A 22,411-nucleotide genomic window follows, 5' to 3' on the forward strand; every position below is an offset into this window, starting at 1 on the left:
TTAAAGGGGAAATAAACAGGCTTCCCAAAGATATGAGATTTGTTACTAAAATGATTGTTACAACAAAGAAATAATTGAATAATTAAAATTTCTATTTACATAGCCCAGTTTATGAAGTTCCTGAATTCATTACTTTAATTTCACTTCATCTAGGTACACATGCTGTATTGCTTTATGCCTCCCTACGAGTTATAGCTGTGGGCAGGGATTTTTGGATGTCCATCCATCTGTCCCACAATTTGTGGACACTTTCTGCTGTATGCCTTCAGGGAATTTTTTTGAAACTTTGTATACATTTTGAATTGGTTCAGTTTTGGTCAAATGTCACAGTGACTGATGTGTCTTAATTTGGAGGCAGAAATAATTATAGGATTTATTTGTTGCTATAGGTTTGAGAATTTTATAGAACTATCTAATATGAAAAAACAAATTGGCTTTTGATCTTAATGGTTTAGACTTGGTGTCCGTCAAATTGAAGTGAGTCTGGATAGTCATGGATGTAAACTGCAATGGCTTCTTACAGTTGCAAGGCAGTCATTGCAACTGCAAATGTAATGTATTCTTTAAACTGTTATTTTATTCCATGTGTCTTATTAAGTAGAAAGAAGTTAAATGGATTTCTATATTTAAAATTTTTTAATTTGACATAATGAAGCATCATGTGTGATTAATCTTAAGGCTACCAGGTCTGCTTTTGGGGGATCTATTTGTCTTTGAGAGCAGCCGTGTCTAGCAGGACGGTCGATGGTGTGTAATGTCTGACTTTATCATGGATCCAGCATTTGTGCATCTTGACACTGTGTTCTACAGCTGAAACAGATGGAGGTACAGCTGGAGGAGGAGTATGAAGACAAGCAAAAAGTGTTGCGAGAGAGACGAGAGCTGGAATCCAAACTGCTGAATGCTCAGGACCAGGTACTGTCATTACTCTGAACATATCCGTGTAGTCAAGTCTGTGCAATTTAGTGTCTGCCACTTGTTTTGATTGGAAAGAAAATGCTTTTGAGTCTCAAGGGTTGCTATAGGTTTTCAAGGAGGAAAGTAACGATGCTGGGCTATAAAGGAGTGGTTTGTCATTCAGGTGAGCCAGAGGGATGTGGAGACAGAGAAGAGGCTCAGGAAAGACCTGAAGAGAACCAAAGTCCTTCTGGCTGATGCACAGATTATGCTGGACCACCTGAAGAGTAATGCCCCCAGCAAGAGGGAGATCACTCAGCTCAAAAATCAAGTACATCCCTTTGAACATTTTGGCATCTGCCTGCGCCCAACATAGCACGGATGTGTAATATACTTAATGATACAACAACAGAAAGCATGCTTTGAAATGTGTATTATGCACAAATCAACACAAATGAAAAAATCCCAGATTCTGGAGCTCAGTTCCACTAACGTTTGTCCCAACACCTCTTCTTCCTCCTGTTTTCTCACAGCTTGAGGAGTCAGAGTTTACTTGTGCAGCATCAGTGAAGGCTCGAAAGAGTATGGAGCTGGAAATAGAGGACTTGCATATCCAAATGGAGGATATGGTCAAAGCGAAGATGTCGGTAAGTTTTGACATCTGTTAACAATGTATCCTGAGGGTGCAACATATGTCGTCAAGTGGAACCGCACAAATTGTGTTCCAATTACCCACTTGACTAAGCTTGAATGCCAATATGTTCTGCATATGTTTCTATTGCTGTATGTTTTTGCATCTGTCGATATTGTGCACGATATCACACATTCATAGATAATGAAATGTACTTACCTTTTTTCATGTTCACTTTTGATGAGAGGGAAATAATTTGCATAAATGTTTCTATACCCTTCTTTTGATGAGCAAATTAAACCAAAAACAACAAACAATGTTTAATTAACTGAGGGCTGGTGCCTGTCAAATTTTCTCTCTTCAAAATACAGCAGGGCTCGAACATTAATATGCATACATCATCAGCCCATGGTGGAATATTAAAATAATAAATGCCCTTTGGCATATGTCGGATTTCAACATTTTGCTCTAATGGATAAATAAGCTTTGTTGAATGTGTTTTTTTTTTGCTTGCTCATTAATGGGTGTCTCATGAGAGTACTGCCTACATTTTAGACTCATGGACTGAGGATGTTTGTCTCTCTCGGGATGACACACAGAGTGCTATGTGCCTGTGCTTTGCTTGTTAATTGCTGCATTTATGGCAAGGGAAGGTCTTGTAAATGTCTGAGATTAGAGAATGCATATTGAAGGCCTGAGCCTCCCCCTGATCACAGAGGATGAACTCTAAATGGGACATCACCAGTATGCTGCACTGGCTGCACTTTTCCCTGCCTAAATGAGCCAATTGATTATCTCCAATTGGTCTTATCTTCCAGCCAGAACCCTGTCCAGATTGTGTTTCATTGCTATTAGATGAGATTCCCAGACTGCCACGGCCAGGCCAACTAATGACCATTTATCATATTCAATAGCTCATGAATAAATCCTGCCATTCTAAACTAAAGTGTGTGTTTCTCGCTCTGTTTGTGCCTTAGTTGGAGGAGCAGCTCAGCCGTCTGCAACGAGAGAAGAATGACCTGCAGTCACGCATGGAGGAGGATCAGGAGGACATGAATGACCTGATGAAGAAACACAAGGCTGCCGTAGCTCAGGTAGTCCTGCCTAAAACTTTAAACATCTGTTTGAATGCCAAGAAAAATGGAGTGTATTGCCTTCCGTTCAGCTCGAGAACTTTGTCAAGTATCTACTGTTAAGAACTTGGCTGTTCTTCAATACTGTTGCATTTGGTTGTATATTTTGTATTAGTGTAGTTGCACTTATTTTTGAAACATTAACATTATTTTCTCCAGTAGTGTCTTTGAAATTTGGAGGATATTCTCAGCTAAACATGGGGATATAATCTGTTGTACAGCAGACTACATGACCAAATATTTGACTTGGATATAATCTTGGACATTTGCATTGACAGTAATATAACAGATAACTGAGGCATACATGAACACCAACACACCTGACTCTCTGACTTTTTTTCTCTGTGCATGCATGCATGTGCATACTAGTCTGCCAGGGACTTAAGCCAGATCAGTGACCTGCAGGCCCAGCTGGAAGAAGCCACAAAGGAGAAGCAGGAGATCCAGGAAAAGGTAAAAAGAAGTATTCAAAAGCAATACAGCTCCCTGCCAGGAACCTGCCTGCTGCCTCAACACTTCTTTCTGATTAGGCTTTAGCTTTTCACTGTGTTCTCTGATTATTTTGACCAAAAATGCTCCTTTTATGTGGTAGCGTGCTTTCTTCCAGCCATTGCAATTTACATGTAAATAGTAGAAATCAGAGAAAAAGTGTCAAGGAGCAAATTTTCCCCCTCAGAATTCTTACAGTATTTAAAGGAAGGGTGGAGTACATAAACTTAACAGCCGATTAAGATGGAATAACTATTTAGGTGAAGAAGTAATTTTAGTCCTTTCAACAATCATCCCTGAACTTCAGCCAACCAGCTTTGGTCTAAATGTTTTTTTTCATTTGTAGTTCTGTTGTTATATCATTTTAAAGAAGAATATCAGGTTAATAAAGATGGCAATTGGAAGCAAGTAAGAAAATAGTGTTTTCGATATCAGCTATTGGTATGAAAAAAATGTAATAGCTGGAGATAATAGCAAAACCTTGTTACTGTGCAAGGCCAGTTTATTTTATGCATGATGTATATGGTTACTCCAATCAAGTGAAAAACCCTGAAGATTCCTTTTTGCTCTGACACAGACACACACACAGCGGATGCTTGCAGCAGAGTCATGTTTGAAATGTCAACCCATGGCGTTGTAGAAACAGATGGCCCTGTGCCAGTCATTTCTGGCTTTTGTGTCACCCCAAGCACCAACAGCTAGCTAGTGTACCTACATGAACATTCAATAAAAATAAGTGTCACTGGTTAGGACTGCAGGCAAGCTAGTTGAATACTAAGAATTTTAGTCTGGCTTTGTCTTTCCCGAGTAAGCAATGCGTTCCCTAAAAACACGTGATCTGAAGTTTGGAACATACGTTGCTCCAAAACCTGTATCTTTATACTTTTCAGTATTAATGATGCCTTCACAGATGTGCAAGTTAGCTAGTGCAATGTGCTCTAATGTATCTGCCAGCCATCACAAATGCAGGCTTTTGAACTCTGTACTGATAGAAAGCCAAATGATACATCTTCTCTTTAGAACAGAAAACAAAGAAATCATAAAGAATTTCAATCCATCTTCAATGATCTCTGGCTCAAAGAAGACCCAGCTGTGTTTAAATTTTGTGTTTTGTTTTTTTTGTTTTTTTTTCTTAGCGTGGTAGAATTTTACAGCAACTGTGTTCACTCACAGTGCCGAAGTATTCCCGAGCCCTTGTAGAGGTTTTCACTGAAGAATCTGAACGCATCTGTCCCCTGGTCGTAGATGTCTTTGGATTCTGTGATGTTATGTATTTTAGATCACAAATGAAAGATAATTTTTAAATTCTTGAACTTTTGATGAAAGAGCCCTCATCTTTTACTTCTGGAAAAGTCAGAAGATGCTCTTTTTGTGTCTCATTACAGATTTTTTTGCTGAATTTATAGTGAAAATCTTTTCAAGTTTTTGTTTAGCATTACACAAGTTGCCCATTTTTTTTTCAACATTATGTTTATTAAAGTTTTACATATATGCATATATAAAGTACACAAGTTGCCCATTTTGTGTAATATAGTGTTTGTGTTTATAGTTTTTGGTTTTGGAAAAGCACAATTAATCTCCAGGAAAATGTTTTTTTACGACTCTGTGGCTGGGGAACTGAAATCCTATATCCATCTTTGGGTATAGTTTATTGAACTGTTGGACTTGGCATTATTTGAACTTGCTGTTTGGGCTTTATGTCTATAGTTTTCATTCTAGTTGCCAGAAATTGAATAAAGACTGTTGACTTTAGTGTTCACCTAAATCTTTCTCTAGCAGGTCAAAGTGTTCACTTATTTAGAGAAATCCCAAAAATGAATCGGCAAGTGCTAATGTTTACATGGCAATCATCAGCAAATTGCCATTGTGAGTATGCTAGTCTGCAGATTTTAGCACATATATCAAAGCCTTCCAAATGTGACAGATGGTGTGGCTAATGGTGTGGTTGCAAATTCCAATTCTTGTTTTCACACTGCACTTGCTAAGTCACAAACAGATCTGAATTATACAACTGTAATAAACCATAGTGTCCTTGCCTGATTTACCCTATTTCTGAGCTGATTGGTCAAATTACTGCATTTTGTGCTTGAGGTGTCTGCTAATGGTTGAGGTCTGGCATAAATGTGGATTCATGTGATACAAAGATTAATGCTTCTGATTCAGGCCTATGTTGATAAGTGCTTTTATCATGTTGTACTGATGGAATACTATTTGTTCAGAAGGCAACCTCTGTGTTCGATATGTCATGTATTAATGCATGCCTATTTCCTTTTTTGATGCATTTATTTACAAAATGAATTTCGTCTGGTAGATTAAATGTGAATTTAGCTTTAGCATGGCAAAGTTTAGCATAAGTGTGAATGCACGTTATACGACCACAGCTTGGTGTTACTAGACTGTATTTTATGGCTGCATGGTGAACTAAACAAAATTGTGTGCTATAATCCCAGAATCAAAACACAGAAATAATAGCACACTGTTAGTTTTGGGTCACTCAAGGCCCACCCATCAGAATATTTTTGGCGATACCCAAGTAGCACAGCAGGGCTGTAAGGCATTGTTGAAACCTGTCAGAGTAAGCAGTGATAGCTATCTAAAGCATCTGACCTTGAAGTGGTTATCTTATCCCCAGTAGGAGAAAAATCTGGATTCTTTAGTAATATCAAAGGAGAACTCCAAATCCTCCTTGTCTCTGATGCAAAGTCCCTTATTAGGTGCCATGCTGGCTTTTGGACCAGTTTTGTTGTGATGTGTCTTTCTTCCTTTTATCAGTCATGAGAAAACCATTCAGATGGAACAAAAAAAAAAAACGTGCTTTGCATGAAGCAAAAGCTTTTCTAAAGGCTTGTGAAATTACTGTGGCTTGCTGTTACTCAGTTTCAACAACAAGCTCTTCTTTTAACTATTTGTTGTACATTTGGGGCTTATCTAGAGCTTATTATTCACGCTGTATACCAAATATTTATATTTAGAGACTTGGATTACATTTATACAAAACTGCAGTTTGGTTTTAATACATGCACACATCAGCACTTCATTTTAATTTTCACAGATCTCACTTAAGAGGGGGCGCAAAAACCAGAGGTCAAGAAGGTGTACAGTGGAAATTGCTCTTCAAGAGTGTTTATTTGTGTAAATATGTGTGTCTGTCCTCCAGCTCCATTCGCTACAGAACCAGTTAGAGTTCCAAGAACAATCCATGGTGGAGAAGTCACTTGTGAGCCGCCAGGAGGCTAAAATCCGTGAGATAGAGACCAAACTGGAATATGAGAAAACGCAGGTTAAGCGGTTGGAGGTAAGATGATGTGGACAAATGTGAAAGCCATGCATTGCCAACCTGTTAATTGGATTCTGACACTTAATTTCCTAGTAATTTTAAGACAAAGGCCTTAAAAAGAAAGTTATAGTGCCGCTTGCTTTGCTCTGTACTGTCTTTCTAGATAACAAAAGTGTCCATCATAGAATGAATTTAATTAGGTTCTTATAAAGACAGTCAGTTGATGGTCACCTTCCCTGTTATTCACCTTAAAAATGAATTAAAATGAATTTGGACAAAGGGCAATTCATAGCACTGTTCACATTTCCATTTTGTTATTATTAATGGCATAACTGACAGTGGCCAGCTGCAGGCAGCTGAGAAATTACTTAAAACAGTACAAAGAAGATAATTTAGCTTGAGTGTTGTTCACTTGTCTGTACTATATGTGCCCTTAACATGTTCGTCACCTGCTTCCCAGAGTCTGGTGGGTCGTCTGAAGGAGAATCTTGAGAAGTTGACGGAGGAGAGAAATCAGCACATCACTGCAGAAAACAGGGAGAAAGACCAGAATAAACGCACGCAGAGGCAGCTAAGGGACATGAAAGAAGAAATGGCAGAGCTGTCCAAGAAGGAGGCTGAGGCAAGCCGCAAGAAACATGAGCTGGTAAGGCCATGGGTGATTTGTGACCTTATGGTACTCACTGGTGTTTACACTGGAGGAGCTAACCATGCTCCAATCCATTCACCAGGAAATGGACATCGAGAGCTTAGAGGCAGCAAATCAGAGCTTACAAGTGGACCTTAAGTTAGCCTTCAAGAGGATAGGGGATCTGCAGGCTGCCATTGAGGATGAGATGGAGAGTGATGACAACGACGACCTAATTAACAGGTGAAGTGCAGATTTATTCTTTGTTTCATTAGATGCCACACTGCAATGTAGCTAGCTGCCTTAGGTACCACAGGGCATTCTCTTTGTATGTTGGAAGAAAGTTACCAAATGAGATGTGCTAGCTTTTTCACCAGGCTGTCAATCATAACATGTTCTTTCTCCTATGTCTTCCTGCTTCAATTTCTAACCTCTTTTGAACAAAGTCATACTACAGTCTGTGAGTTCCCCAAATACTTCTCAAATGGTTTAATTCTGCTCCATGCTTTTGATCTTTTGTCTCTTTGTTGTTTTTTCTGGTTTGGTTACACGTTTCCTCTTTGCAGTTGAGTTGAGGGTTATGCTGGCTCTGAGCCCTCAGATGTAAACACTAACTGCAATATTACAGACCTCTAAAAAGAAGACAGTGCACTCACCAGCTCTGTTTGAGCAGAGGGCATAGGTTGTTTTACTGCTTTACAGTACACAGTTATTTTATATGTGCTTAAATTGCTCTTATGTTCTGTCCTCCTCTTGCAGAGTTTCAGAAAAAATGTATCTCACGTTCTCTGTTTTCTTTTTCCTTTCGGTGTCTTCCACACTTCTGGCAGTTTGCAAGACATGGTGACAAAATATCAGAAAAGAAAGAACAAAACGTGAGAATGGAAAATGCTTCCTTTTGTTTCTGTCATTATGGTTGTTTTCAAGTTTGTTTTGTTTTTCTTCGGCACCCATTTTAACCGCAAGGGAGAATAATGCAGTATACCTTATCCTTTCATTCTTTTTGTTCACGGTAACACTGTGAGACGAAGTAATTTTAAATAGAATAGAAAGCAGTGTCTGTGTTATACGTCTCTGATAAAAGCTATGCTTAAAGGATGGCCCCGGTGTTTCATTTTATTTCGTGCCAAGTGTCTGGCGGTGTCCGTACACAGTCCGCCTCATTAGAGATTTCAAGGCTTGTTTGTTTGATGTTAGATGAAATGTAAACTAGAATGAAAAATGGAGTATAAGGCTAAATGTTGAAGTTTTTCCTCCTTTAAACCGTTCTCACTGCTTTTGAAAATATGAACCAAAAGAAAAACCATTTTTTTAAGAAACGTGGTAATGCTGCATCATTCTCTCTATGAATAATTTTGCGTCAAACATCGTCCTCATTCACCGCTCACCACTTTGTTAAAATCAAGAGTTTGCATTTTTGCACTGACTTTTCTTTAATTGTCTTTTTGTTCTTCTAAAGCTTTTCCAAAGCACATGGAGCACATCTCAGTGAATGCAGCACTGTGATGCATCAATGCAAAATTATAAATGTAATATTCATTTACTGCACTTTGCATGATAAGAGACTAGGGGTGAATGATATCACCTATGTAATGATATGTGATGAAAATTTCCAATAATGGCTTGAACTGACAATACAGAAAGAAAAGTAGTGAGTGCTCCAGCAATGCTCGGTTAAATCAGTTGTTGGGTCACATACATCATTTTTGTCTTAAATGATGTAACAAGTTTGTTGTTTCCACTTTTAGCTGGAAGATGCATATTTTGCAAAGCACCATGCTTTGTTAGAGGTCGTTGAAGTAGCTCCATTTTAGGTACTAAATCGGCATAGGATGCTCTCATGCGGCTTTTGCTCTCAGACATGTCTGGGTTTGTTGTTGCATGCACTGGGGAAGGTAGATACATGGTGTTGCTGTAGCAATGATATTGATCATGCATAATCAGGCAGCTCTATAGGAGATATGTGTAGTAATATGAAACAATTACAATTCTGTGGTTGCCTGAATGTATCTTCATTCATCTGCTTTTTTTCTGTGACAGTTTGGTGAAGATATTTTCAGTGTTTAATCTTATGGGAGTAATTTACATGTGCTCTGGAAAACCTTAAGCATGATTGTGTGAGTACTGCTTGTGAGTGTATGTCCTGTCTGCATATACAGCAAGTGGTGTGAACAACACAGTCCACTACTTGAATGTTTTGACTCAAAGCTGAGCTTTTGATTTCCTTGTATTCAAACATTCTACTAATCCAATCTTATTTTACAGTACTGTGAAACATTTAACTGAAAATATAAAAGTTCATCTTGTCTCTCGTGTTAAATGTGGTTATTTATTTTTACTCAACCCTCTTTTCTTTCATTTTCAATGTAGTAAAAGGATTTTGGCATGCTGAATAATTAACTGTCAATGCCAGCATAATCTTCTGTTTATGGCAAATATCCATAGCTTTCTACATTAACCTTTGATTGCTTTTTCTAAGGAATATGCTATTGTGCCTTTATTAATCACTTTGTCTTTCAATTTTTCATCAAACAGTCCATGTGTATCCGTGCTTTGCCTTTCTTTTTGTGCAACTCGAGGCAAAGAGCAACGATTTGCCATGTTTACTTAATTACATTTTCCCTCCTTCGACATCATTGCATTAACAGCATGGATGAACAGTAATGGAGGTGGTGATTTTCTCCTAATTATGAAGTGGATTTTCCAGATGAATTACATTACTATTGAATATTTTGTACTTAATATTTCAAAGCAGAGGTTGCAATTCTTGGATTAATGTGATTGTAGTGTCATTTACATTTCTGATTGCAGCACAATACTTTGCAAGGCAAGAAAAATTACCTTTTTTGTCACCAGGTGATAATTATCCTTGAAGTTCAAGTTAATTACATCAGAGTGCAATGTGTCCACGGTTTGACGTAATTAGCTCTTGTACAATAAAGACCATAAATGTATGGTTTAATGTTTCTGTTATTTAGCACTTACACGATAGCACCAAACCATACATGATTTGATGCTGACTGTAAGTATTTGCGACAAAGATTTACAACCAGTGTAGACCAATTGTCAGAAGCGATTAATGTTCACGTCTGAAGTCTTGGGGCTTGTTTGTATCTGTGGGCCTCAGGACTGGTTAGCTAGTGTGAGGCCAAGGACAAATCGTTTGTGACACCATTTGCACAGCACTCAATTGCAAGCCACCTTTTATTTTGCACGCCTGTGTGTTAGACTGAGGGTAGGAGATGGAGATAATTTTGCTGTGGGCTGGTTTCAGTATTTTGGTGTGTAATATATCATGTTAAAAAGTCACAGCATCAGGGAGATGACAAATGGGTAACATGTGTAATCAACACGCCGGTATTAACGAAGCTATTATCTCTCTCTTCTTTTTTTTTTCTGGTGGGCTTTTATCAGTTGTATTTACTATGCGAAAGAGAGTAGAGGGAGTGTGAAATGAAGGGCTGGCTTATTATAGCTTGACTTGGACTCACAATTTTCACCTTTTGCCTCAGAAGGCACTACTCAGACTCTGCAATGGGCAGGGTTTGTGTAGTAAAATTATAACCAGACCACTTAATCTCGCTGGGATCATCATTACCTGAAAATTGGCCCCTGAGTTAAGATATAAATGCTCTTAGAAAGCCTGAATAGCACTTAAAGAACCTAATGCTCCTGGCGCTCTGCGCTCACTCCCTGACGATGCCCTGCTTTCACGCAGACCACCACAAAGAATGGAAGAAAGAACACAATTTGTTCTGAGAGGAGAAAAAATGAATGTGTGACGCAGAGATTGGTGACAAAGGAGACACTACTCTCTTCAGTGGGAGACCTATGTAAATGCACATATGGTATCTAGAGCTATTATGGAGGCTGGAGCTGTTTAGCTGTCATCTCACACCTCTTGGAATACTGTGTTTGCACCTTATAAGCAGTTTGCCACATTTTCCAGTGCTCAGAAAGAAAAGCTAGTCCACAGAGACAGATCTGTTACCTACATTGCTGTTTATTTTTAATGGTGCTCAGCTTGATATAGACACAAGATGAACTATATATCTACAATTGTGATATGTGAAGCAATTATTTTAGATGGATGAAACGTGATTGTTGCAACGGTATCTTAGGTAAGGCGCTATGTAAGACGAAAAAAGATAAAGAGGAACTGCAAATTGGATCTCTCTATAATGAACCTTAATTTGTGTATTTAATATAGAGGATGTTGTCTTGAACGTAAGAAGTGTCTCTTAAGAATGTAATTTTCTGCTCTGCTCAGAAACACAAGTCAAACATACTTTATGCCTTCATAGCATATGTGTGTCTTTGCAATTTCAAAAGTGTGAAATGTGAAAATTTATTTTCACACATCATGCAGCCTAAGAAGGCAGTATATCTCGCACTGAAGGGAGGGAAGGGAAAAAAAGAGAAGAGGATTTTTCACTTAATGTAATTTGACCCCAGTGTCAGTATTGACTTAGAGGTTATGCCACTTTGCTCACCTCCTTGTGTCACTTTAACCTCCTAGGACAATGGGATGCATAACACAGAATATTCACCAAAAAAAGAAAAAAAAATCAACTGGGATCTGCTTAGCTCTTTCATCCAGATCTGTAGGTCTCTGTTTATTGATTGCCATGTCAAGCATAGGGCCATGGGGCTGTCTCAAGGCTCCACTCCAATAACAATCACCAGGGACGACAGGTGACAAGTCACACAGATGCTAGCAGCTTGGAACCAGCCAAACAAGTTAATTATACTTCCAGGAGCTTCATCTGCATACCGCCTTTTCACTAATGCATTTGCAGCACATTTGTCTCTTGTACGGACACCAAACTGTTGCATGGCGTCATACTAACCCCTATTTTTATATGAGAGAGAAATAACTGTAACCTGCTAACAGAAAGTTTTTAATATGTGAAATCAAACACCTTTTTTTTTCTTGGCTGTGTAATTTATGTAATCTGACACTATATAAAATACTTGATGTATTTCTGGAATTTAACATTAAACAGCCAAGTGACGATCAAAAGAACACATCCCTACATTTCTTCTTTGTGTGGAAGATTGTTCTACTTAAAGAAGAAAAATTTTAAGATGAGTATTTTTGCTGTTGGAAAGCCCTGGATGCTCTATATCAACTCTAGCTGATTTGGTTTCTTCACAGTGGAGAGGAGATGGACACAGATTCAGAAGTGGAGGACCGTGTGGACGGAGTCAAGTCTTGGCTCTCCAAGAACAAAGGCTCCTCCAAGACCATGTCACAAGAGGGAAGTCTGAAGAGCACCAGGTTAGTGAAAGCTTTCCATGCTTTTTGTCAGATGACCGTATAATTCCCCATTATAACAGTGATGAAACTACCCACATCGCCAGCCTTAAAAAGGCTCACGATTACCTGGGGCAGTTTGCAACAGAAGGATGAGTATTTCATGTGATTAGGTGTCATCTCTCTCTCCCGGTAATCTGTCTAATGACAGGAGGCAGGATGGGGAAGCGGCTGCTGTCAAATTTATTGAAGTGGCCTGTGGCCAGTTGGCACGCCTGCAAAATGACGCCTCTACCACAGTTAGATAGATCTTCTCACTGGTTGATTGCCTCACTTTCTACAGTGTACACTGTGCATAACAGCAATAGCCAGAGGTACTGAATGTGTTCCCTGACTCTTGAATGGTTTCAAGGACAAAATGAAAATGACAGATTTATTCTATAACAAATTGACATCAGTGTGTCAAAGTATGAAAATGTAACCTTTCAGTTACCACATATAAGCTGTCATAGTTGTCATACATCAGCTGTGAATATTTCACGAAATTAAAATTGAGAGTTCCGGCTTTAAATACGCAGTATTTTTCTTCTTGTGTTCTCCTGGTTGTCATTTTTCTTATGCGACTCTTTAGATATTCAGCAAATGCAGATGCCAAAGAGATGAAAGAAGGTAAGGAGAAGATTAATGACAAAGATGGGAAAGAGGTAGAGCCGAGCAGATCGGTGTCTGTCCTGAGCTCTCTGAGCTACCGGAAACGCTCCAATCTGAAGGACTCCATAGGAGGTACAGGCGATGACAGCTCCCTGTTCAACACTCTCAAAGAACAGCCTGACACACTAGACCATGCCTCCATTCGAAAATCTAAATCAAAGTCTGGAGACCTTCAGGAAGATTGGAAGAAGAGTCGGTCACAGGAAGACTTAGAAGACAAAGGTTCTGTCATCTCTTTAGCCTATTCTGAAGCCACCAGCAGAGCCAGGAAGGGTTTGGAGTCCCGCTGGACTTCACGCAGCAGCCCTGAGTTTGATAAAGAGTCCATGGTATCCTCTGTGGGTCCCAGCAGGATGTCCACCCGGAGAGCAATGATGGACATGGATGATGACAATAAGTCAACTATCAGCAGTGTGAGCCGATCCAGCCCTCGATCGCTCCATCGCAGCACATCTTGGAAAGATGAGAGACGCAACAGCTCTCGCTTGTCCGTTGCCCGCAGCTGTGGCCTGAGTGAGTTTGGCCTACACGTAGATGACGATGATGACGGCCAGAGTGTTGCTTTTAGCAGAGGGGGAGCCTCGCCTTACAGTCCCCGCTCACGCAGTCGCAGCCTTTCTACATCAGCTCAAACACGCTCATCAGACAACAATCCGCTTGACACGTCAGACATTAAATTAGTCACCCATCGAAACTACTTGGACCCTGACCTAGAGGCTGCAATTAATGAGGTGCTGAGCTTCAAACCTATTAAGTTCAAACGCAGCAAACTTGATGAGTCTAGTGATGAGGACAAGGATGAAAAGATGAAACAAGTGAGTGAGGACAGTAGGAAGAAGGTTGAAAGTGAAGGGCTGGGCTGCAGCACTTCTAACCCGCTTCGTTCTTCATTAGGCTCTACTCTGGAGCACAGTAACAGGCCAACAAGCACCAGCAGCTCTCGTAGTTGTCTAGATAAAAAAGGTAAAGTTTCATCATCTGAGAGCTCCTCATCGTCAGATGACCATCACAGCAGAAAGAGCTCAAAGTTGAAAAAGGGCAAGAAGAAATCCAAGAAGAGCTCTAAGAAAAAAAGCGAATCAGAAGACTCTTCTTCCTCTTCAGAGTCTTCGTCCTCCAACTCAGCCATCTCCTACCGCAGCTCCAGTAGTATTAAAAAGTGCCCTAAACAAGAATCTGATGACGACGAGAAGGAACTTCCAGGTCATGGAAAATCTAGTAAGAAGGAAACAAAGAAGAAGCAGAAGAAAATGGACAGCTTGGTGATGAAGTACCTGTACAGGCATGACAGTGACTGATACTGAACGAAGGTGATACTTGGTGTGGTGATAACCCCGAGCCTGCCATAAAGTTTGGTCGTCTGACTTAAAATACTAACGTTTGCTATGTGTGACAGTTTCTTTGTTTTTAGTTTGGTTTTTATTCATCATTTTGACTAAATGGTCCGTGTGAAGAACAAATGCTGATTTGTACTACTACCAGTGTTCTTGACAAACATGACACAGGCCTATTGATGCCTACCACCGTTTTTCCTTTGCTTGTACTGACATTTGTCTTAATTTAAGCTTCACATTTTTCCATACACTGTAGTGATGCCTCTGGTTTGCATTACACAAACTCCTTGAGTTTTAGTTTTAAATTCCATTAGAAACAACAGTTTATATTTAGGTTTAAAGTAATCCATCACTGCAATTCATCAGATTATTTTTAGCTTTTATTTGTCCCGCTCCAAGGCATCACAGGCAGCACACTGAAATATTTGTCCTGAAATAGTAGTGATATAAAGCAGTGTTACATTCCTGTGTGTTTTTTATTTAAAAAAAAAAAGCATCTCTGCAAATCTGAGTGTTTTTCCTAATGGTGTTTGAGATGGTGTTTTGCACGCATAGTATTAAGAGAAGAGTGTCTGCCTGTGACTGTTCCTCTAGCACAAACTGATAAACAGATGCTGGCAATAACGGGGAAAAAATGTAATTACACCTATTTTTCTTTTTGCATGTTAACTGTGAAGAGTTCAGGTGTGACGTGACTGTTGATATTATTTGATGTAAACATGTGTAATATATTCTAAAATTAGCTCTGCCTCAAAAGCTATCTATTTTGAGTTCCTGATAGCATCTCTTGTTCTTGTCATACCTATGCCAGCGAACTAATAAAGGCCAGTTTTCTGTATGTGTTAACAATTTAGCCTTAAAACACAGCTCTCTGTGTGCTGTTGCTCTTGCTGTTGCAAAATGGTCAAATATTCATTTCACACTTCATTAAAGTAAACCTACTTGAAAGTAATTATTAGGACATTTTGATTTTAATTTGTATTGCTTGTTTTGATACATCTTGCTGCTCTGGAAGCTAGTTACACAGGTGGCTTAAAGCAATCTGGTTATATATTAGTTTTCATGGATATAGCTAGAAGGTAATCAAATTATAAATATGTTAATTTGCAAGCACCCCTTTTATCAAATTTTTAAAAAGTATTTTTTAAATGTTAGTGTCCTTGGCTTATGTACTGACACAGTTCATGGATGAAATGCAGCATTTTGTATGTTGAACATGCAGTGCAGTGTACTTCAAGCAGATGTCTAATACTCAAGGACACTCATGTGTGTTTAATCAGAAAGATACTATTTTAGTGTTAAAGAGCCTGTTTCAGTGGTTTTTCCTTGTTCTCATTAAATTGTATCTTAATGGAAGTATTCATATACTGGAATCTCTGCAGTAAGCTAAGCTGCTATCAAACTAGTGCAATGAGTGATTCTGATGTAATGAGTTGTCATGACAATGGATTCTAAGAATGGCTCCAGGTAAATAACCTTTTTAATGAGTAGAGGCAGAAGCAAGGCACAAGCTCACTGAATGCTGTGTTGGTTCTGATTTAATCTCTTCTACATTTAACCTACTAACAGCACATATTTACTAATATTTGAACATGGTGCCATTACAATACTTCTGCATGTAATTTTTAAGCATTTAGCTCAATAAGAAATTTCTTTTAATGATTCATAAAGTTTTTTTTATTGGTGTCCACAGAGCTAGAATCTCTGTGACGCAAAAAGAGGGAAACCATGCTAACATAGTGCATGCATGTCTTGCTCATTTAAGAGTTTATTGACTGGAAAGAGTCAGCCAAGAGTTTTGTATCTTAAAAGCTGTTTTTTTTTCTTTTCTTTTTTTGCGTTTGCTTTTTTTTATGGGGCTATAAAAGAAATCGTGTTCTAATGTGTCTGTATGTGTATTGACCCCTACAGCCCTCCTGTACACCGGAGAGATGCGAGTCTGCCCAGATCAGATGAAGAGGATGAGGTGGACAGAGATGGGGGGCAGGCGCCGAGGCAGATCAACTGCGAGGGCTCGCTGGCAGAGAGCTCGTCATAATCCACAGCCTGTCAACCTTGGTTTTTCAGTGACACCAATCGCACAACAGGGACACAGTTCTTTTCTGCTAACTTTATTACTCTTTCCCAGCCAACAAGAACAGAAATGAGGCACACAAAGAATGCTTTTTGTTGAGTAGGTTAGCTTGGGCATTTCATTATCCTCATTGTGGCACACCTAATAACATCATAAAATTATTTTGCTTAAATTATGCTTCTTTTAAGTATTATTTGAAAGAATATTAAAATGAAGGACTATCAGAAGAACCTTTGTGCTGCTGCTTTATTTATAAGAGCTGCTTTTCAGGCATATTTAAGCACCCCTCTGCACTTTTCTGACTTTACAGATAGCTCTGCCAAGAGGATTTAGATAAGCCTGCTTTGGTTTTGGACTTCTTCAAGAAGGTCTGACCAACTATTAAGATTATTCTTATCTTTTCCATTAATGTAGACTACTGCAGTGGGAGGAATTAACCTCTTTTTAATTAATTATCTCACTGCCCGTTTACATATGGCTCTTGTTGCAACTTGAGATATTCATAATTTTAAGAATGTGAGGTTAGCTAATTATTGCTGACAGGAAAAAAAAAACAGACAAAACTAAAACCAAGCTGTTAGGGTTTTAAAGATGACCTATGTTGGAAATTCTGAGAAATGGAGTTAAGTTAAGATTTCAATGTGCATTGATAGTTTAAATGGATATATACTATGTTGAATCAAATGCTTTAGATGCAACTTAGATAAAATTGAATAAAGCTACAAGTATTTTATGGAGATGAAGTTTGCTGTATTTTTGTGCTACTTGAAGTTCAAAGGGAATGCATTTTTTTGTTGCTAATATAGCTTCTTTAAATAATATCCCACAGGAGATTATTCCAGTTTTTGGATATATAATAAAATGAAGTCTGTTCTTATCTCTCCGTTGCTGATTTTACTACTTTAAAAGTGTACGATGAAGATGATCTTTAGAGCATTTTGGGCAAATTGGCTTAAGCAAATAATTCCATACCTTTTTGCTATTTCAGGGTGCCAAATATGACATGGATTATATTCTTATAAATAGTTAATGTTTGCATATGAGAAAAGTTTGGGTTGGGAATGTAAAAGCAGCCCTTAAAATCATATTCCTTTCTTTTATATTGAGGCTCTTTCTCAAAGCTGTCATTTTGAATGTAATTTAAAGGATCATTAGAGCCATATGTTAAAATATCAGCAGCAGGATTTGAAAGATTCTTCCTTGTGTTGGGCTTTTTTCATTCAAAGTACTGCCAAAATACCTTTAATTAAAACCACTCTGCTCATAAAATGTAATACTTGTATGTAATTTCAGATGCACAGAGGTATGAATTGATTTCTTATTGGCATTTTTTTCTTTTCAGGCACATATGAAAATAACTGAATACTTCTTTATTTAACCTTGATAATGATATCCTTAGTGTGATGTAATGGATTTTAATGTATGGGCTTTCTGCTCATGCGAAGAAAAGCTTGAAGTGTCTGTCTTACTATTAGCATATTATTTTCTCAGTTTTCTTTTCTATGCTTCAGACATGAATATTAATGTGGAACACAGGAAACTTTGATGTCAGTTTTTCAGAATAGACTTGTTAAATGAAGAAGAAGAAGAAAAAAACCAAGTTGGAGTAACTGACTTTACCAGATAATACTTCAAAACTTTGCACTTCATCGTATCTTTTTAAAAGGCTTGTCTATTTTCATTATTGAACAGATTGCCACATGTTATATGCGTGATCTCAGAGGGATTTTTTTTTTTTGGCAAATAAATTCTGCTGTTTACAAAAATCTGTGTTGGCTCACTGTAATTGCATAGAGGTATAATTTGGATTCACATTAGTTTGAAATTCACCACTATCAGAAAACAGTTTGAGAAATGGTTACAAAGCAAGGAGGACAGGTTTAGTTTAAGAAAAAAAAAATCTGATGTCTGATTAATTTTAGCTCATCTGCTGCATGGAAGTGTCTCATCATACCCATCCAGTTTTCCCAGGAGAGCACAGAGGAAACAAGCAATTCATAGAAATGATTAATTCCGAGTAGATGGGGAGGCAGACTGAATGTTGCTCACACTTAATTTGACTGCTGCACATCTACACAGTTCAAAACCAAGCCTTGGGCAAATTCAGGAAGATCAAAAACCTGAGTGCAAGCATAGTCTTCCTTCCACATCAATCTTTATTCTACATAGGCAAAGCTTACCTAGATTCAAAGGGATTGATGGGTTTTAGATTACCACCTTGGTTGACATTCACACACAGTGTGTTTTTGCTTTAAAGAATCCCCCTATTTATCCAACCAATCTGTAATCCTCGCTCCTATACACAACCTGTTCTGCTGCATCACTCTGTGCCAGGGAGCTTTTGCTGTAATTTCACTTCACTTGCGTGCACCCTCCGGATGGCTGCATGTTTCTGCTTAAAGGCTTTCCATTGAGTGACAGATTAAATTCTGCTCCCGATTTTACTTATTTTGGCTCTAACACTGTTTCACAAGCCACTGGAGCAGGAAGTCATTAGCTCAACAAAGCCAAGCAAGTCTGTGTTTACGGTGCCACCCTCCCTGTTATTTAAACAGAGCGGTTAGACCACAGACATTTGCTGCGCTGGAAGTCTAAAGCTGCACCTCCATGGACAACAGTGCCCCATACAATTATATAGCATGCCAGGCTTTTCATTTAGCTTATTAAGTAGAACATCTGAATATTTGTGTTTTCTAGTAACCTTTAAGCATCGCCTTGGATGAATTTCTCTCAAAAATATTCACGGTACCTTCTTGCCTTCCCCAGCAAGATTATGTGCCAGCATGGACAAAGATGCACCTTTTCAAAATGACAAAGCTCATGGAGAGCAGCCAGACACGGTCACAACCGACTCTTAAATAACACTGTGTGCCAGCATCGGCATAAGCAGCTGTGTTCTCAGAGCGTCTTCACATTTTGACCTTGGTTGGAGGCCATCCTGCCAGGCTGTAAGATATGTGGGGGTGCAGTTAGACGGGAGAACATATTTATCAGGCATCATCCTCAACTATTAGTGCTTCCAGTTTCCTGCTGTATGCCTGCTGTCAATAAAGCACTGATTGGAGGCACTGGGACATTGCCTGCAGGGACCAGGTGAGGAGGCTGCATTCATTTGCAATTCTAAGATGAAAAGAAGCAGCAGAGTGTGCTGCTTGGGCGCCTCTCTTTGTTTGCACATATCATTTCCACTCTAATGAACACGGCGCAGTAGTGGGGCCTCAAGGCTCAAAGGTAGGTGCAAACATTGTTTACATTTTGCATAGGTCTTCTGTGGGCCTGGGGGACCATTAAAGGATTTTTTCTTCCTGTGTGGGACTTACCAAAAAAAAAAAAAAAAAAAGGCAATGGGGAATCTGTGATTTATTTTGTTTCATGCCCCTCTAATACCTAAGCACGGTTTAAACCCCCCAAACAAATTGTGGGAATCCTTGGAGTGTTAAAAAAAATGTCGCAGCGTCTACCACCAATTTCAATGTCGGATTTCTCCCTCTCTATCTCCACTCCACACTATGCAGGTGGCCAAAGCCTCCCACTGTGCTCAGAACTGTTCAGTGCTTAGTGTCTCTGCCAAAGGAGAGTTGCTACCCCTGCCACTGATGTATGTGTATGTGTGTGTCTGGGTGAGAGGGAAATGAAGTCTTAGGATGTAGTCTACAGCAGTCCACTACATTTAAGGGATTTGAAAATGCAAATGGTCATTTTCTCTCTCTCCACAGCATTTCTCTGTGGTAAAAATGTTAGCAGAGTGTGCTGCTTCACCAACGCTTTGTGCTCTCGGTTCTTCACAGTGATGGGATTTCCTTTGTTTCCTTTCACCTTCTGCTGCAATTATATTTTTTTAGTTCTGCAAGCCTCAGAGACAGATCCAGGGTTGTCCTTAAATCCAAGTGTTAGATGAACAAATACCCACATGGTCGTCTCTTATTTCTTATCTGACTGTGGTTTGCGCATTTTATTTTGCATGTCTTTCTAAAATGATTTGTATACGCAACACCTACTGTGAACTATTCATTTAATGAAAATCTGTTTCAATCATAAGGCACCAAATCACAGCCACAGTCGCCTCAAGGTGCCTTATATAGTAAGACCCAACAATAATAGAATTCAGTGAAAGTTGATAAAATCAAAACATATAAAAACTTAATCAAATACACTCCCCCTCTAATCCGAATCTCTATTTCATAGGTCATAGAGATTGACAGGCCAAACACATTATATGACTCCTGCTTTAATCTTAATGCTTCCTGGGTGTTTTAGAGGTCATCCACAGTCTGACCTCTAAAACTAAGCTTTTTATTTCATCATATCCTGAGTGGAGCGAGCATTTGAATATAATCTTATAAACCTTTTTTTATTTTATTTTAAAATCATGTGTTTGGTTTTGTGCAACGACGACATGCGCACAGCAGTAATTTAAATGTCCTGAATCTCTTTCCTCATTTGCTCATTTCTATTGTGAAAAAGCAACTTGATCAACCATATTAATTGTGGCCAAACAGATGGGAGGGTTGACATGGGCGAGGATGGTGACAGAGATTTGCGTAGGAGGCTGCTGGTGTAGCTGTGCTGCTTTCTTACACTGATAAATGCAGTGATAGATTACTAAGTAGCCCTTGAACTCTCTGGAAGGGGCGTTCACTGCTGCCATTGGTGTACCTACAGGCTGTCAGTGTTAATGGGAGGGAGGTGTGAAACCACAATGCTAAATTCCAATTTCCCCATCTCTGCATTTGTGAACAGGGGCCTGTTTCTAATAATCCCTACATTTTAGATCCCACTTCCACCCGTCGGGAGGTGTGGCATGTTGTTTCCTGAGAGCTGCTGCTACGCTTTCCCTTCATGGTCAACACATTGCACAGAAGCTCGTCCCCATCCTGAATACGCCTCAATTGACCATCACTAAATTTCTCTAAACACTGTCTTTGAAATCTCCTGCACTGCAAGAATATTTTTTTTCTTTTCCTCCATGAAAAATGTAAAACTATTTTATCTTTTGGAGTGCTGGGTTTTTTAACTACAAAGGAAATGTGAAAATACATTGTGTTGACTTTACCAGACACGTAAATATATTCTTCAGCTATGTCTTTGCGTGAGTCATTGCACTGAGAGATAAAATGTTCTCTACTTGGTGCCAGCACTTGACAGCTTGGTGGTCTTTACCACCAAACTCACGAGCACTGCAGCTATAAACTGATAGATAGCAGGAATTAACTATGCATCTAATTACAGACTTTATAAGCATAACTCAGTGAGCAGATGGAAGTCACTGGTGTGTTTGGAGTCACTTTATCCAAACCCCAGGAGAGTACACTGCATCATATCCAGAGGAACATATTCCTCTTCGAAGTGAGATTTATTTAAACTAATACAAAAGCCTAGTGGCCATTTGGCTTTGGACTGGTACTGTGTCATTGAGGCTTGGCATGAGCAGAGAAAATGTGCACATCTTTGCTGGAGTGTATACAAGATCTAGTTGGTTGTCACAGCACATATGTATATCGCTGTTGCCAGGTGGTGGATACATCTTAACCCATCGTGAACTGTACAGTAAATGCTACAGTCACAATCAGCTATAAGTGGGCTAAATGTTTCTCACAAGGAACTTATATGCTCTGAAAAACAGAGTTAAATGACATTTTCCATTAGGTAAACAAGACTAACAGTCATTAAATAAAGGCGCTAATAAACTAAAATTAACTATTTGCACACTTTGCTTTCCATGACTCGTGTTTCACATTTGCAATTACTTGTCAAATGTTTTAAAATGTAATTTTCTTTTTTAACTCTCAGGATGTCTGATGTTTGCACTGATATTTTTCAGAGCTTTGGCTTTTCATTTCTGCAGTAATTGAAAGGAGGACACTTTCACTCAAACCCAATCCCTGAATCTGAAGACGTGATTTTATTTTCCATTTCATTATAACCCTGGAGAAACTGGGGTAGGCAATTTGTGGCCACAGCTGATTGGGAGATCTTAAAC

At 38.9% G+C, this 22,411-nt stretch overlaps 1 protein-coding gene across 3 annotated transcripts in view; it reads left to right on the top strand.

Moving 5' to 3' along the window:
* Positions 1–18,199, top strand: part of LOC146699836 (unconventional myosin-XVIIIa-like) — a 53,826-nt gene extending 35,627 nt beyond the window's left edge. For 2 of the 3 annotated variants that reach the window (XM_085469744.1, XM_085469745.1), the window contains 12 exons: positions 811–915; positions 1,082–1,228; positions 1,431–1,544; positions 2,506–2,622; positions 3,031–3,114; positions 6,308–6,445; positions 6,888–7,073; positions 7,159–7,298; positions 7,886–7,930; positions 12,214–12,336; positions 12,944–14,333; positions 16,269–16,332. In XM_085469744.1, the coding sequence (XP_085325870.1) occupies positions 811–915; positions 1,082–1,228; positions 1,431–1,544; positions 2,506–2,622; positions 3,031–3,114; positions 6,308–6,445; positions 6,888–7,073; positions 7,159–7,298; positions 7,886–7,930; positions 12,214–12,336; positions 12,944–14,321 (2,577 nt within the window). In that variant the 3' untranslated portion in view covers positions 14,322–14,333; positions 16,269–16,332. Of the gene's footprint in view, positions 1–810; positions 916–1,081; positions 1,229–1,430; positions 1,545–2,505; positions 2,623–3,030; positions 3,115–6,307; positions 6,446–6,887; positions 7,074–7,158; positions 7,299–7,885; positions 7,931–12,213; positions 12,337–12,943; positions 14,334–16,268 lie in introns of all 3 variants that reach the window. The other variant, XM_085469746.1, reaches the window with a different exon arrangement.
* Positions 18,200–22,411: the final 4,212 nt, after the last annotated feature.

The sequence above is a fragment of the Copadichromis virginalis genome, linkage group LG10, assembly GCF_057382275.1.
Source record: "Copadichromis virginalis isolate Kocher_CV1m ecotype Utaka linkage group LG10, C_Virginalis_male_GT1.1, whole genome shotgun sequence".
Taxonomy (NCBI): Eukaryota; Metazoa; Chordata; class Actinopteri; order Cichliformes; family Cichlidae; genus Copadichromis; species Copadichromis virginalis.